Genomic DNA, 16,681 nt, shown 5'->3' on the forward strand with positions numbered 1-16,681 from the left:
TTCTTACCCTTTTCTGAAATTTGGCCACAGATTCCACTCCTAGCTCATCACAAATATTTTTATAGCTCACTTTACAGTGGGGAGGAAATGGCTTCAATCTCTTTGATATCCACTAATTTACAGAGGTCTATTTCAAGACAGACTCTAGAAGGGGAGATGGCTGAAGTTAAGCCCCAGGTCGGGCAGGATGTGAGCATATCCGAGAATCAGAGAGGCCTGTTATCTAAGTCCCCCTATTGCAAACACAAGGGCCAGGGCTCCTGGAAACCAAATGTCCTAGCAGCTGTATACTGAACCGACAGAGGCATGTTGGATCAGCTGGCATCTCCCTCCTCACCCATGTAAGACTATCACTACTGTGTCTGCCATTTTGTCTCCTAACCAAGCAGACAATTCTAGGTCCATAATAATCATGTTATATTTACATTTGATCCTTCTAGAGACATTTCAAGAACGAAGATCCATTCCCTGCCTAGCTATGGCTTAGAAAATCTTAAGAAGCTGCGGGCCAGGTCAACATACAACTTGAAAAAGCTTCCCAGTCTGGATACATTTGTCGCACTCATGGAGGCCAGCCTCACCTACCCTAGCCACTGCTGCGCCTTTGCAAACTGGAGACGTCAAATGTGAGTCTTCCCACATCCATCCCTTGAGCTCCACTTGGGCATTTCTCCAACGTGGAACTTGGTCCACAACTTCTATATATCTGTGGCCGGATGAGAATCCACTCGGAGATTGGCAGAGTGGCAGAGACCTCCCTAGTGAAAGCCCTTAGGCATATTCTAGATCAAATCTTCAGTATTGTGAAGGGTTTCTAATTTTCTTGAGAATGGGCTCACAACAGAGGGCTACCCACAACGGTAGATCACCTTCCAAATAGGAGAAGAGGTAACATGGAAAACTCCAAACATAGCACCAGACTCACAGATGATGCTTAATGAATATTTGTTCCCTTTTCCCTTGGAACCAATATGGATTTATTCTTCCATTCCCACACTCTGCCACTTATATGGGTCCCAGAAACCAGCTAAGTCCACTGTGGAGGGGAGAAGTATAAATGCCATACCAGAGACTGACGCACACAACATGTATAATACATCCCAACCCCTCCAAGACTCCCTAATCCACCGCAGGGAGGACACCTCATAGGCAGGACAAAGATGGGGACATCTGTTCACTTTGGCTTTCAAGGTTGGTCAAATTTGAAGAAGCCCAGAAAAAGAGGGTAATCCACACAGAGACAAAAACCAGGAGGCAACTAATTTAAAAAGATGAGGAAATCATACAGAGAATGTGGATAAAGTAGAGAAGGAATAGTTTGGCACATAAGCGTTCCAGACATTGAAAGGATCCACTGCAGATAGAGTCCACTGGATATCAAGATTTCTCAAACCCCGCGCCCTCCCTGAGCTCACGGACACAATCCACACCACACACTCTCACTCAGAGGACACCTTGCCACGCTCTTTACAGCACCCCAGCACTAACACAGCTTCCCTGTGTTCCCACATTCACCTGCCCATGGAGACCTAGCCCCTGCTCTAAAAGATAAAGCCAAAACAAAACAAAACACAGTATATATCTCAAATATTTTCCAAGTAACCAGAAGTCCACACTCATACCCATTCGAAGGATTTGCAGAAAAGGGGCGACTTCTCAGAAATACCATGCATCAGGGAAGAACTATCCAGAATTGGACACTCCTCACACATTAGCACAAGGGTCAGGAACCTCTTCTTGATGACTAGAATGGGTAAGGGCTTGGGCCGAGGCACAAGTTTGCCTCTTTTATATTCCAGACAAGAGTTATTCCAGCCGGGGCAAGAAAGATACCAATTTACCAACGAAACCCTGGAACTCCATACCCTTCAGGAGGCATCTCAAAGGATGTCGAGATCCCTCTCAGAGCTGCATGTATGGCGCTGTCGGGCCCGGTGCTAACACGCCACAGGAGTACGTTACCTAACCGTGCTGCTGAGACTGCTGGTCTTGCCACCCGCTGGTAGCACAGGATGCAGCTTTGCGGTTCTTCCCAACCAGAAATCTCTACGTCTGTCTTACATTGTCCCAGGACTTGAAGCCTTCCCCGACTGCCCCCAGAATCTCACCCTTTCTAGATCTCTATTACAATTTACCATCAGAGCCTGTCTGGTAGAGCAAAGGAGAGGCGCACCCCTCCCCTAGCAAGAGGTGCACGAAACAGGGTAACAAGACTGCAGTGAACATTCAGTTGCTATATTTAACAAACTTACTCCCATAACACAAAATGAAATAGGTACGCTCTTCATAAGATAACCGCAGGGGTCTCTTCTTTATCGGTGTCATTTCACCGAGTACCATCGTAGGTGCGGTTTAGCGACGAGATTCAAGTTTCAAGTTGTATGACACAATTGTTCTTCCAATCCTCATTTGGCAACAATGCCCAAGATGTAAACGTTAGGCTCTTGTGACCGGGAGGTTTTGGTCAAGGGCCTTTCTGGACTCTCCCCAAAAGACCTTGTTAACAACACGCCTCATCTGTCCTTGGACCGCACAGCCCTTTGTTAGAGTTCCGCACTCGGCCGGCAATGGTATTTTGCTCATTTTGTGATGTTGGTTTTACTTAGGCCTTTTCTTCACAACCAGATTTTAGATTGATACACTGTGGCAGAGACATCTAAGTACTCACCCAGGGCCTGGCCCCCCACATGAACTCAGGAAATCACCACGGTCATCCGTCTTGATATTGCTCATATTGGCCGAGTTCTCGCTGCCCGGCTCTGTGATACTTTGCAACTTTATCTCATAGAATTCTCGCAAAGGCAGTAGTATTTTTATTCCCTCCTCGCAGAGGCAGAAACGGAGACTCAGAGACAGTAAATAACTTGACCAACACCAACCAGAGTCAGATCCAAACCCTCTGCTTTGTTTCCAAAGCCAGCCTCTGGGCCACTCTGCTACACACATCCCAAGAACTTGTTCAATGAATTATCAAGTCCAAGAATATCACTTTTTAAAATGACCCTAAACTAAATTCCAAACTCTTTATGATGCTTATTATTTGCTAAGGTGCTACAAAGACAAAACTGTTTCCCTCGTTTCTATTTTTGTTTCTATTCTTTTCTAAGAGACATACATTGTTTACCTTTTCTACACTCGTGCAGTTGGGTCATTTCTGTTTCGGGAAAGGGAAGCATCAATATTTAAAATAGATTAGTAGCATTATCAACAGTAAGAATCTTCACAGAAGCCAACAGAAGCCCCAGGAAGTGAAGACTGTCTCTAGAAGGTCAAGTCAGATCTGTTTCAGTGAACAGAACGGCCATCTGTAGGCACCAGGTTACTTACTTTCTATTCCTAGAATTGGGCTGCTGATAATCTGATGACAGGGTTTAGGGGTCATAAGTTAGATGAAGGACCATAGTGCTTCTCTTGTACCCCCACTTCCCTGCCTCAGGCCCATCTTTGAGCTTTGCCTCACCTTTCTTCTAAGATCTCCGATGAAGCCAAGAGACTTTCTGGCATTTTCAATTACACAGATGCTACTGTTTTGCTCCTTTAGTGCAACCTGTGAGTGATGGGAGAAGCCCGGACAGTCTCTAAAAGGAAAGATGACACATTCTCTAAGGGGGGGTGGGGTGGGGAACAGAGTCACTTGGGCCAAGGGACGATGACTTCCTGGAAATCTAATTCACTTTGCAGAGGGGAGAAAAGAAAGGAAAGCATTCTCCCTAACAGCCTCTTCTCATAGAGGTTGATGGGGGAAAAGTTCAGTCTACACATGTTGAAACACTTGACCGGGACCCCTCCTTCAGTATCAAATGCAACCTTTACCCTCTCCACTCCCCCAGCTACTCTCTCCTTATGAGGGATTCTTTCAGGGGTTTAACACCTATTTCCCTACTCATACGAGACGACGTTAGGGTTTGAGAGAAATGATGTCACTTAACATTGCTGTAAGTCTGCTTCTCAGGGAGGGAGAGTGGGACGAAGTATATGTGTTTATGTGAATTTTTTTTTCCATCCAAAAAAAGATACAGTGTAAAACATCTCCTTTCCTTAAGCCTGTGCTTCAAAACAGAACTATTACCCCCTGTCTCTATATGCACCATCCACCCATATAAGATAGAATATTTATCATCTGATTTTCATCCAAATCCCTTCTGAAAGTACCTCTATTTTGTTGACTAAGCCTCTTATACATTTGGGTTTAAAGGAAAAAACCAAGACAGAAAAGTGAGCCCAAGAAGAGCCAGTTCCCCAGAGAATGAGTTATTTAATCTTGGAATGAGTTAGACATCTCACCCATTACAACCCATGTTTGCTCTCTCAGAACTCACAAGGGAACTATTTAATGTGAGAGAGCCCGGTTTACCTTGCAGACCGATATATACCTGAGGCCCACTGTGGCTCCTGGGAAGTGAGCTAGTAGAGAATAGGACACTCAGAGACATTTCAGGCAAATCACAGACCTCCCACTAGCCTGAGGAGCAGAGAGCCAGGGAGAGGTGCTGACTGGGAACTGACCACAGACTCCGCTTTAAGCTCTCATTTCAGTCAGCAGATAGTCCAGATCTTCCAGCAACTGGAGTAGAGAGTAGAGGAACAGCATTATATTCTACTCAGGCACATTAACAGATAGCTGAATAGAAAAGGGGAAGGCAAAGGGTGGAGTAGATATTAGGTCTGTAAATTATTTGCACTTAACAGCAAAGCTTAGCTAGTCCCAGGCGCCTTCCTCCCACATTCAGGTTGTGGCCAGATAGTTTCCCCAGTGGGCCATCCAACTCTAGGAATATATACACAAGTTGTTCTGTTCATTTACAGTAAGCACCATTAACCCTTGAGCTTAGCCTCAAGGGCAGACAGACTGTGAGAAGAGAAAAAACAAAAACAAAAAACAAAAAAACAAACCCAGGAAGAAACCCCATCCTTTCTACCCTGTGCAAAAACAGTGATGTATTTGCCATTCTGGATCCAGGATGTTGATTCTGTTCCTTTCTGTATTTTTCTAGCTCTGAGCTGCATCCAATTTGCAACACGTCTATTTTAAGGCAAGAAGTTGAGGATATGACTCAGGCTAGGGGTCAGAGAGTCTCTTTGGCAGAAGACGAGGAATCCAGTTACGCCAAAGGATTTGACACGATATACAGTGAATTTGACTATGACTTATGCAATGAAGTGGTTGACGTGACTTGCTCCCCTAAGCCAGATGCATTTAATCCATGTGAAGATATCATGGGGCATGCTATTCTCAGAGTCCTGATGTGGGTTGTTAGCGCCCTGGCCGTCACGGGGAACATCACCGTGCTGATGATCCTGGTCACCAGCCAATACAAACTCACGGTCCCCCGGTTCCTTATGTGCAACCTGGCCTTTGCCGATCTCTGCATTGGGATCTACCTGCTGCTCATAGCGTCAGTTGACATCTACACCAAAAGCCAGTACCACAACTACGCCATCGACTGGCAAACCGGAGCAGGCTGTGATGCCGCTGGCTTTTTCACAGTCTTTGCCAGTGAGCTCTCAGTCTACACTCTGACAGCCATAACGCTGGAAAGATGGCACACCATCACCCACGCCATGCAGCTAGAATGCAAAGTGCAGCTCCGCCATGCTGCCGGTGTCATGCTGCTGGGCTGGGTCTTTGCCTTTGCCGTTGCTCTCTTTCCCATCTTTGGCATCAGCAGCTACATGAAGGTGAGCATCTGCCTGCCCATGGATATTGACAGCCCCTTGTCACAGCTCTATGTTATGTCCCTCCTCGTGCTCAATGTCCTGGCCTTTGTGGTCATCTGTGGCTGCTACGCTCACATCTACCTCACAGTGAGAAACCCCAACATCGTGTCCTCCTCCAGTGACACCAAGATCGCCAAGCGCATGGCCGTGCTCATCTTCACGGACTTCCTCTGCATGGCACCCATCTCCTTCTTTGCCATCTCTGCCTCCCTCAAGGTGCCCCTCATCACAGTGTCCAAGTCAAAGATCCTCCTGGTCCTGTTCTACCCCATCAACTCCTGCGCCAACCCCTTCCTCTATGCCATCTTCACTAAGAACTTCCGCAGGGATTTCTTCATTTTGCTGAGCAAGTTTGGCTGCTATGAAATCCAAGCCCAGACTTATAGGACAGAAACTTTATCCACTGCCCACAACTCCCATCTGAGAAATGGCCACTGCCCTCCAGCTCCCAGGGTTACCAATTACATGCTTGTCCCTCTAAGCCACTTAGCCCAGAACTAAAACATTACCTGCAAATATAGCTCAGTGTTGAATGATAATTGAAGTCTCACCTTTGAAGTATATGCCATGGCATACATACATGCATTTTTTTAATGGAGCTACTAGAACATTTAGAATTATTTACATGGGACAGAGTACTTCTACATACTCCATTCAATTTAATCTTCCTGGCACACCTAGAAGGTAAATTGCTCAGGAACTATTACTCCATATGATCAATTACAAAACTCAAGCAGTAACAAAATTCATAATTAAAACAATACAATACTACATTACATTTGTTTTATTCTGTATAATGTTCACAGTGCTTTTGTTCAGATCATCTCAACTGATCCCTATAAGAGTTCTATTAAATAGGCAAAGCAGGGATTATTCTTGGGGTTTTATAGACAAATAAACCAAGACAAGGATTAAGTGACTTGTTGCAAATGGCTTTGTTTGTAAGAGGCAGAACCAGGATTAGGTGTTCTGGTTTCCAAAGAACTTCCAAGGGAAGCAACACATTATTCATTCATTTGTTTAACAAGTATTTACTGAATGACAGCTTTGTTATGTGTCACCTTGAATAGGCTGAACTACATTACCCAGAATTCCCTTATGTTTTTCCCATCAGGGTGGGCCACAGGGAAGATTCTTGGGAAAAGAGATCAAGGGAAGCTCTAGCCATGGTGTCACTCTTACACTTTGTTGCTGATCAACTGAGTCAGCTCACTGCTATGAAGCAACTACTGGGCCGGCAAGTGCTCCACCTTCCCCTGGATCCTCCTTCAGGTTCTCGGACTCCTGGGCCAGGTATATGTGCTGCATTCCACGATGTAGAACCCCAGCTTCCGCAGAATTCTTTTATGACCAAGGTGAGAGGCAACAAGATGGAAATGGGGCTCAGTTTGATCTCATCGGGTTCCAGCTCATGCTCTGGCTTCCAGCATGCTCGGCATCTTCTCTTCATCACTGCCTCCCCTGGGGACTTAAGCTCCAGCATCAGATGTAGAGAGGACATCCTTACAGAGACTGCTTCACCAAAATCCAAAATTGCGTTAGCCAAGTCCCTATAACAAACATTTACTGCACACAGGCATGCATGCATGCCTGATTCTGCTTCTTCAGTTGAACCCTAATTCGTAGAAGATAGAACCTACTATATGGTACGCATAGAGGTTCTCACGTAAAGAACATAGCAGCTTTGGAATTAGAACTGAGATTTTATCTTAAATCTATGATAAGCCAGGACACTCCCTCTCCAGGCTCCGTTTCTTCCTCTGTTAACTGGTGTTGGTTGTAATTCCTACCTATTGGGCTTATTTTAAGAACTGGGTAAGAAAATGGGTACTAACAGGCTTGGTGAATTTTAGTTTACTTCTCTTCCCCCAGACCAATGCCTGGACTAGTGCCCAGTTCTCCTGACCCTCGATGTAGAACTGATTCCATTATACCATATTCTTCCGGATAAATAACTACACTTCCCGTATCTATTTTCATGAAAGACACCATCTGGATAACCTGGATCATAAATACCAACCATAAATCTTCACCAAGTACTGTGTCATGACCACCTCACAAAGCTTTGAGTCTCCTCTCAAGAGCATCCTCTTTCCATGGTCAAGCCAGTGCTTCCTCCTCCTGCCCTATGGCAAACATTTTATAACTCCATCCCAAATGCATTAACAAGGAAGTCTTTATAGAGCTAAGAGAAAAGGCAACTGTCTCTGCCTGTGTGCCCTGGCACCATTTTGATCTGTTATGAACAAGTGAAAAATAGAATGATTATCTTTAGAAATAGTCTAGACCTGTGTTATTCAGTGCAGTAGCCACTGACTACATGGGGTTACTGAGCACCAGAAATATGGCTTGCCTGTACTGAGATATGCTGTAAGTGCAAAAGGCACACTTGATGTCAAATAGTGACAAAAAATAAGATAAAGGATGTATCTCGGTAATTTTTTATACTGACTATGTATTGTAATAATAATACTTTGGACACATTGAGATAAATGTATTTAAAATTAATTTCATCTATTTCTTTTTGCATTTTTTTTAATGGAGCTACTAGAACATTTAGAATTATTTACATGGGTCTTGTGGCTCATGTTACATTTCTACTGAAGAACACTGGTCTAAAACTATATGAAAATACAGCATTTTTCACTTAGCATTTTCCTTCCCGGTCCCCATAGCAGTTTGCCACACTATGGGGCTGTCCCAGCTCCATCTGCAGTCAAACTTCTTCCTTGTTTTTGTCCAAAGAGAATATGTTTCTGAATTTGGACTCAAAACCAAGTAGAAGCTAAATTAAAAATAGGATACAATATTAATTATCTCACGACATAGCTGTGGATGACACACTGGTTTAACAGATAGTGGTTCTGAGAGACAAGGATATGTTTAAAGATGAATACATAAGAAGAGAAGCTCGTAAGACTCTTGTTCCATCACTCTATCACAACACTTCCTGGTAAGAGAGAAGATTTTTCTCAAAAAAGCAAACATATTTATAGCGAGCTAAATTTAGTGCTTCTAAACTCTTAAGACAAGTCTTAAGGGAAAAGCACTTCCTACATTTCCTGTATTTGAATAAAAACAGTTGGAGTCCAGTGTACCAATCACTCTTTTCCCATTTAAAAAAAAAATGATTATACAGGTAACACCTCTAGGCTGTGCCTCCTGGAGTGATGCTTCAGTCCCAGAGTAGTAACTCATATTTTAAAAATATATATGTATACACAACAAGAGAAATTTAAATGTTATCCCAAGTTGTTTTTATAAAACTTTTACTTCAAATCTCAAACACTACAAAGGACCTCTACCTCCCAGAGACTTTTCAAATACCCATGACTCCAGAGGTGATATTCAAAATATTAACTGTCACAGTCCAGGTACTGAGGTCTCAGAATGAACACTGGCTGTCAACAATCCGTTTGGCCATCCTTGTGCAAACTGGGTGACTGGCAGTCCTAAGTTTCTCTCCCACTCTTGGACCTCAACCTGGACCTGCTCCCATGGCTCTCTCCTCAAACTTTTACCTACCATGAATTCCTTTGGTCCCATCCTGGCCAGCCTCTCATATCACCTTCCTCCCCTCCACCTTTGCTCCGGATTCTCTTTCACTGCCTAAGAAGCAGTCAGACAATGTAGAATCCTCCTCAGAGGGATCAGAACAGAGACTGAATGAGTAAATCCAGAAGCTTTTAGTGAGCAGAATGAAATGATGAACCAGGTACCCAGATTAACACAATTTTTATCTTGCCACATACAGAAATTGGACTGGTGGGGGAAGGAGGCCATGGCACTCAAGATCGTATTTTACTACAGAGCTCACTGTATGGAGAACCCTTCAGACCTTGTTTCTGGAAGGGATACATGGAAGGAGGAATAAGACAAGAAGAAAGACTCTTCTGTACTTGCATCACCAACATGTTGCAGATCTTATCAGAGTCGCCACTCTGCCTTATTTAGTCCAGCATCAAACAGCATTCATGAGAAAATCAGAAAAATATTACTGAAACTAATTTTTTTTTACTCTAGCATGATGGCCATATGCTTTGGATTCACTACATATTTTATTAGCCAAGATTATAAAGACAATCAAGGAATGAACTTTCAGCTTCTGGATAGTAAAGGGCATTGGAGAAAACAAATATATAGGATGTTTTGTCTAATATGTAACATTAAAGAGACTGAAAGTTAGCATAAAATAAAGCCCAACCATGAGGCTGTGCTTCCTGGTTCCTAGCCAAATGGTTTCAGCTCAAGTAGCAGAAATCCCGACTAAAAATAGCTTAAACCCTTAGGCCAATTCCCTAAGGTGCTCCAGCCTTGGACGGGCAGCTCAGTGGTCTCAAGAATCCAGGGCCCGTCCATGTTTTTGCCCTGCCATGCTTTCAGTGGTCAGTCATAATTCTTCTTTGGTAGAAAAGCTGTAGCAATTCCAATGCCACGTGCAGATGGGACCAAATCTAGAAACAAAAACAGATCTTTCCTTCCCTGTATTTCACTTTTCAAAGGGAAGAAAATTTCTCCCACAAGACCCTTAGCAAACATCTCTTCCTACATGTTATCCTAGGTTACTACCCTGGCAGCCCAAGGGATAGCAAGATGAAACCTGCCACTTTTCGCCTCTGTAGTGCAAGGGCAGCTCTGCCAGCTAGGAAGGTGAAGGCAAAGCTTCGGTGGAAGGAATGGTGGATAGGCAACCTCATCCTACAACCTGATTTGATCCAAATCCTCACCTATGAGATGAAGCCAGGGAGGTTAAGGTCAGGAAGCACAGGACACCTTCACACCTCACATTTTATGTTCTCATCCCTCACTCCTCTCTCCCTGTACCCATAGCCCGTAGCCCAGTTCCTCCTCCCCATGTTAGTCTGTCCTCCCTAGAACAAACTCTAGAAGTTGCTTAGATCTGAAGGCAACCACTGGAGTCTGACATTACCTAAGAAATGTTCATTCAAGGCGAGATATGGAAAATGAAAAGGACAAAGAGAAGAGATAGAAGAAAAAAAGAACTATAAGGACAGGAAGAGGGGAGACATGAGAAGAGACAAAGGCAAGACAAATTAAAGAAAGGGGCGGTGTGGAAGGGAGCCAGGCCTGGATTTTATCTTTTTAGGGTAGTACTTGCCCATCTCGGTCTTTAACCCTTCTCATCTGTTGCAAAGAGTTCAACTCAAAACACACAATAGACTCAGCCTTAGATCCCAGTAGAAAGGTCCATTGGTCATACCATCATGCTCTAGACTTCCCAGGATTCCACATAGAATGATCTGGCGCCCAGGATCTAGTTTAAAGGATGAGCAGTAAGAAAATATTTCTGAAGGTCTTCAAAGGCTCCTCATTTCAGACATCAGAAAAGGTAAGGAAAGCTCAATCTTTTCACGACCCAAGATCTTTCTAATATTCTGTTCTCTCCAATAGCATTATCCACAGCCCCTGGGCTCTCTTCTTGGATACATAGGCCTCAAAAAATGTACTAAATCCCAAAATTATAAGAGCACTCATTTGTGTGCTTTTGCTTCCTTTTCTTAACATAGAATTCCTTGAATCTTGAAACATTCCTTATAAACAAATACAAGAGGAAAAGAATATAAAAATCGTCTTAATTTAATGGTACTTGCCACATGAGATACAAAGAGCATTTTGGCTCAGGTCATGACCTCACGTTAATGGGATTGAGACCTGAGTGAGGCTCTGCACTCAGCACGGAGTCTGCTTCCCTCCCTCTCCCTCTGCCCCTACCCCAGTTCATGCACGTGCACTTCCTAATAAATAAATCTCAAAAAAAAAAAAAAAATTACACTACCTCTGTCTATAAAGTGATGGGAGCACTTTATAAGCCACATCCCTTCAGAAATCCCAACAAAATTCTCCTCTTCATCTATTCCAAATAGAGCATGGGATGCTTCCAACCCAGGCTCCCAAATACCACAAGCAAAAGTAGTACTTCCTCAGAAAATGGCCCAGGAAGACCACTATCCACCTTGAGCTAATAGGGCACTGGCTAGTGTGGTAAGCCCATGTTTTCCTAGGATATCTGGAGGTCGTAAATCAGCTTCATTTTCTATGTGTTTCTATAAACAGCTTTAGATCAAAATTCAAGAACGAAGCAGGGTAGGGTATGAAATGTCAGAAGATAATTTAAAGGCCTCCCTTGAAAAGTGACTTCTGACGAAAGACAGGAGAGAAGTAGAAACTGGGATACGTGGATATTGAGGAAAGCGTGTTCCAGAGGGAGCAGCAAGTGCAAAAGGCTAGGGCGAGCTTGCCGTGTTCCAGAAAAATAAGGTCAGTGTTCCCAGAGCAGAGAAAAGGGGGTGGAAGAATGTAGTAAGGGACAAAGACAAGAAGTATACGGAGCCAGATTATTTTATTTCTAGAAAAGGTCAAGGCAGAGTGATAGAAAAAATATCTGAAAGATTGTAGTATTAACTGAGCTGATGTATACAGTTCGCCTATCCTAGTACTGAATACTAGGAAATCTTGAATCCCAGTCACTTTTCATTTCCCCTCACAGTGTGCTCCACCTTGTTCTCCTGGTTCCCCCAGCCCCACTTTACCTGTTCTACCCTCATCTCTCCACCCTCCCTCTGGCAACGAGGCTCTCCTGTAGGGCTGTCACTTTGCAAAGGATATGATTAATGGTTCACACCATGGTGATAATAATCTCTTAAGTTTCAATGGGCTTCACACATTCTAGAAGACTTTGACTTGCATTGGCTCATTAGATCCTCAAAATATTCCTGTGAGGTAGGAAGGGTTATCTTGTTATAAAGGAAGAAATTGCCATTCAGAAGTTAAGTGGTCTGTGGGGGGGTCAGGCAGGTAACAGAAGGCAGAGTGAAACTACAGTTCAGGTCTCCTGCTATCCCCTTCCTAGAGTTCCATAAAAGTAAAGACACTGCACACCCCGGTCTTAGCATGAGTCAAGGGCAGCAGCCTTTATGAGGCATCTCTAACAGCAAGACGGGACCCGCAGCTGAGCACCTGCTGCGTTTTCAGAAGCTGGTGATCACTGGTCACGGTGAAGCCTTGGCAGTGTAAATTTAACCAAATGAACAAGAAAACTGGAATCACAGAGCAAAGCCCAGCTTTCAGGTGAGCAGACATTTTCCTAATTCCCTGTAACATCATTTTTCCTCCCGATCCTAAGCACAGGGTCACCCTGACTGCAAGGCAGCTAAGCTCAGCAAAAGCCAGGGGAAGACCAAGTCCATGACGTACACTCTAACCCAGGACAGCCCTAACTCACGGGCCGCACTTGGGCATGAGCCAAGGTGGTTAACACGTCTGTTTCGAAACTCTAAGGTATTTCCTCGAGAAAGAAATAACCTTTAATTTACGTGTATTTTTGTTTATCCTTAGAAGAGTCAACTTTTTTTAAGAGAGTAAGACCACTGCATGGCCTGGGCCCCTCTCTCTGCCACAGTCATTTCACAAATGAAACATCAGGGCAAAAGTGCCCACAGATCTGGGTAGCTAAGTCCCTGCCCTGACACCACACTGGAAGGCCCCACCCTGGCCCTCCTGCAGCCATGCCCCAGCCCTGCTAAAGAGTCTCGGAGTCCACAGGCCCAGGGGACAGGACCTCCCAAGCCTACACTGAACATGCTGAAACTTGGGGCCCTGACACCTCCTGCCCAAATAATCAGGGTCTCCCTTGTCCCCCGCCCATGGTCAACTACACCCCCAGAGGGCATACCACAAGGCCTGAAGATTGCTGTTTGCAGGGTGCTAACAGAGCTCAGAGTGCAGGCTGGAGTGTACCATGCACGCTGGATGGAATCAGGATGGGAAGAGATGGGAGGAGCTGCAAGTCAGTCCCTCCATTTGCACACTTACCCTAGTTCTGCAGATGTTAATGGTCTACACAAGAAAGTGGAGATAAATGGGTGGTGCCCTCCCATCCCCACCACTAAGAGAACTATTCAAGGTTTTCAAGCTTTTTTCCTAGATGAAGTACTTTTTGTTTTTAGACCAAATATACTTAATATAAAAATCTTTAAATATACAAACTGCAATCACAACAGTGTCTACGTAGCTATAAGGAGATGGGGTACCCTGGTTAATGAGCGGAGAAAGGTTTTCACGTCCCTCCTGCTTCCCTTGCCCACAGTCACTCTGTAGTCTGGGAGAACATGAAGTCTCAAATCTGTGAGGGCAGATCAAGGCAACCAGAGACAGACCCTGATGCTGACACTAAGATAAAGCAAACATAGCCGCTCCCTCTGACATGCCATCTCCCCACCGTGATAGCCCCCAAGTAAAGCCCAATCTCATTAGGAGGGAACAAGCAGGCGTAATGATTAAGAGCAGAGTCAACCATCATTCTTCGGCATCCTTCTGATCACACCTTTGGGAACAGTTTTCCAAGGGCTGTTGGATTGAAAAGACCTAAATATCATCATAGTCCTACACAGCTGGCAGGCACGTATTGTCAACTTTACTTGGGACGTATTCATGCTGACCCTGTTCTCTGCCCTTCAGTGACCTCCACCATGTTTATCAAAATCCTTGGCGCCTGTCTCCATTTCCTTCCTCAATCCTGCACCTTCCTGGGGACCGCAGCATCCTTGTGGGTCCCCCAGCCCGACCTCAGCTTCCCAGTGCTTTGACTTACTCATTCCCAGTGATTACCTCCTGCACTGTGTCATATAGCCATAATCCTTAAGAATTTCCAAAACTGCCCCATCCCTCTGAGTCTTCCCCTTCAGAGACCTGCTCCGTGATGCTCTCAGTAGCTTACTGCCTTTCTCAAACCTTTCCTCCTGGAATATGCCTTGTCTTCCAGGCTGTCATGCCTCTGCGTGCACTATGCCTGCTGCCTAGGAAATGTCCCAGCATTTGCCTGTCTGCTGTGCCTACATATCTATTAAAAACATGCCTTTTTCATTCAACACAAATTTATTAAGCACCTGCTAGGGAGCAGGCACTGTGATAGGCAGCAGGATTACAAAAAATGTGTAGGTGGTCTTCTTTTTCCTATAGATACTGGTTCAGGAAACTGACAAGGGAACACTTAATTCCATCCATACAGGAGTTCATCACCACTAGACCTGCCTTACAAGAAATGCTAAAGCGCATTCTTCAACTGGAAATAAAAAGATGCTAATCAACATTGTAAGAACCTATGAATGTATGTGTAAAACTCACTAGTAATGGTGGGGCGCCTGAGTGGCACAGCGGTTGGGCGTCTGCCTTCGGCTCAGGGCGTGATCCCGGCGATCTGGGATCGAGCCCCACATCAGGCTCCTCTGCTATGAGCCTGCTTCTTCCTCTCCCACGCCCCCTGCTTGTGTTCCCTCTCTCGCTGGCTGTCTCTATCTCTGTCGAATAAATAAATAAAATCTTTAAAAAAAAAAAAAAACTCACTAGTAATGGTAAATATATAGTCAGAGTCTGGTTGTCTGATTGTGATTCATAATTCACTTACAATTAGTTTAACAGTTAAATGAATGTTTTAAAATATTAATTTGTTATTGGTTACACAATACAAAAAACTATGTAAATGGTAAAATCAGTAACCTAAAATTTAGGGGGTGTGGTGGAAATCAAGAGGATAGTATTTCTGTATGCTAACACAGGTGTTTATCAGCTTAAAATGGGCTACAAATATAAGATCTTTTATTTTACCTTCATGGTAACTACAAAAGAAAAACCTATAGTAGATAAAATAGGTTATTATGATAATGAAGTGAAACATACCACCACAATAGTCATCAAATCTCAAAGGAAGAGAGCAAGAAGCAAGGAGCAAAGCTTCTACAAAAGAGTCAGAAAAAACAAAATAGCAATATTAAGTCCTTACCTATTAATAATTACTTTAAACATAAACGAGTTCAATTCTCCAACAAAAGACATAGACTGGCTGATGGATAAAACAAGATCCAGTAATATACTGCCTACAAGAGACTCACTTTAGCTTTGAGAACACACAGAATGAAAGTGAAGAGATGGTAAAGATATTTCAAAAAAAAAAAATTAGGGGTAACTATACCTATAGCAGACAAAATAGACTATAAGTTAAAAATGGTCAAAAGGGACAAAAAAGGTCATTATATAATTATCAAGAAGATGGACGATTATATTTATGCACCCTACATTGGAGTGCCTCTATTAGTATTTGCTTTATATGCACCATTTGCATATAAAGCAAACCCTAGAAGAACTAAAAGAAGAAACTGACAGTAACAGAATAGTTAAGAATTTTAATACTCAGGGCGCTTGGGTGGCTGAATCAGTTGAGCACCTGACTCTTGATCTCAGCTCAGGTCTTGATCTCAGAGTCCTGAGTTCAAGCACCAGGTTGGGCTCCACACTGGGCACGAAGACTACTTTAAAAAATAAAAATATTTTGGGGTGCCTGGGTGGCACAGCGGTTAAGCGTCTGCCTTCAGCTCAGGGCGTGATCCCGGCGTTGTGGGATCGAGCCCCACATCAGGCTCCTCTGCTGTGAGCCTGCTTCTTCCTCTCCCACTCCCTCTGCTTGTGTTCCCTCTGTCGCTGGCTGTCTCTATCTCTGTCAAATAAATAAATAAAATCTTTAAAAATAATAATAATAAAATAAAATAAAAAATAAAAATATTTTAAAAATTATAATAATTTTAATACTCAATTCTCAACAGTGGATTCATCATCTAGACAGAGAATCAACAAGCAAATTGTGGATTTGAACAACACTGAGAGCAAATGGACTTGGACATATACAGAACATTCCATCCAATAGTACCAGAATATACATTCTTCTCAAACACACATTGAACATTTGCTAGGAAAAATTTGATGTCAGGCCTCAAAACAAGTATCCACAAATTCAACATGGTAGTAATTATATCAAATCTCTCTGCTTACCACAATAGTATGAAACTAGAAATCCGTAACAAGAGGAGAGCTGCAAAATTCACAAATACATTGAAGTTAAACTACGCACTCCTGAATAACCAATGTATCAAAAAAGAAATCAGGGGTGCCT

The 16,681-nt window shown here is 43.6% G+C and overlaps 1 protein-coding gene across 2 annotated transcripts in view; it reads left to right on the forward strand.

The window, feature by feature from the left end:
• FSHR (follicle stimulating hormone receptor) overlaps positions 1–6,219 on the forward strand; it is a 163,465-nt gene extending 157,246 nt beyond the window's left edge. For both annotated transcript variants that reach the window (XM_008700446.2, XM_040623492.1), the window contains 2 exons: positions 441–626; positions 4,995–6,219. In XM_008700446.2, the coding sequence (XP_008698668.2) occupies positions 441–626; positions 4,995–6,219 (1,411 nt within the window). The remainder of the gene's footprint in view (positions 1–440; positions 627–4,994) is intronic.
• The last annotated feature ends 10,462 nt before the right edge of the window (positions 6,220–16,681 follow it).

This window comes from Ursus maritimus, unplaced genomic scaffold (genome assembly GCF_017311325.1).
Source record: "Ursus maritimus isolate PB19 unplaced genomic scaffold, ASM1731132v1 scaffold_6, whole genome shotgun sequence".
Lineage (NCBI taxonomy): Eukaryota > Metazoa > Chordata > Mammalia > Carnivora > Ursidae > Ursus > Ursus maritimus.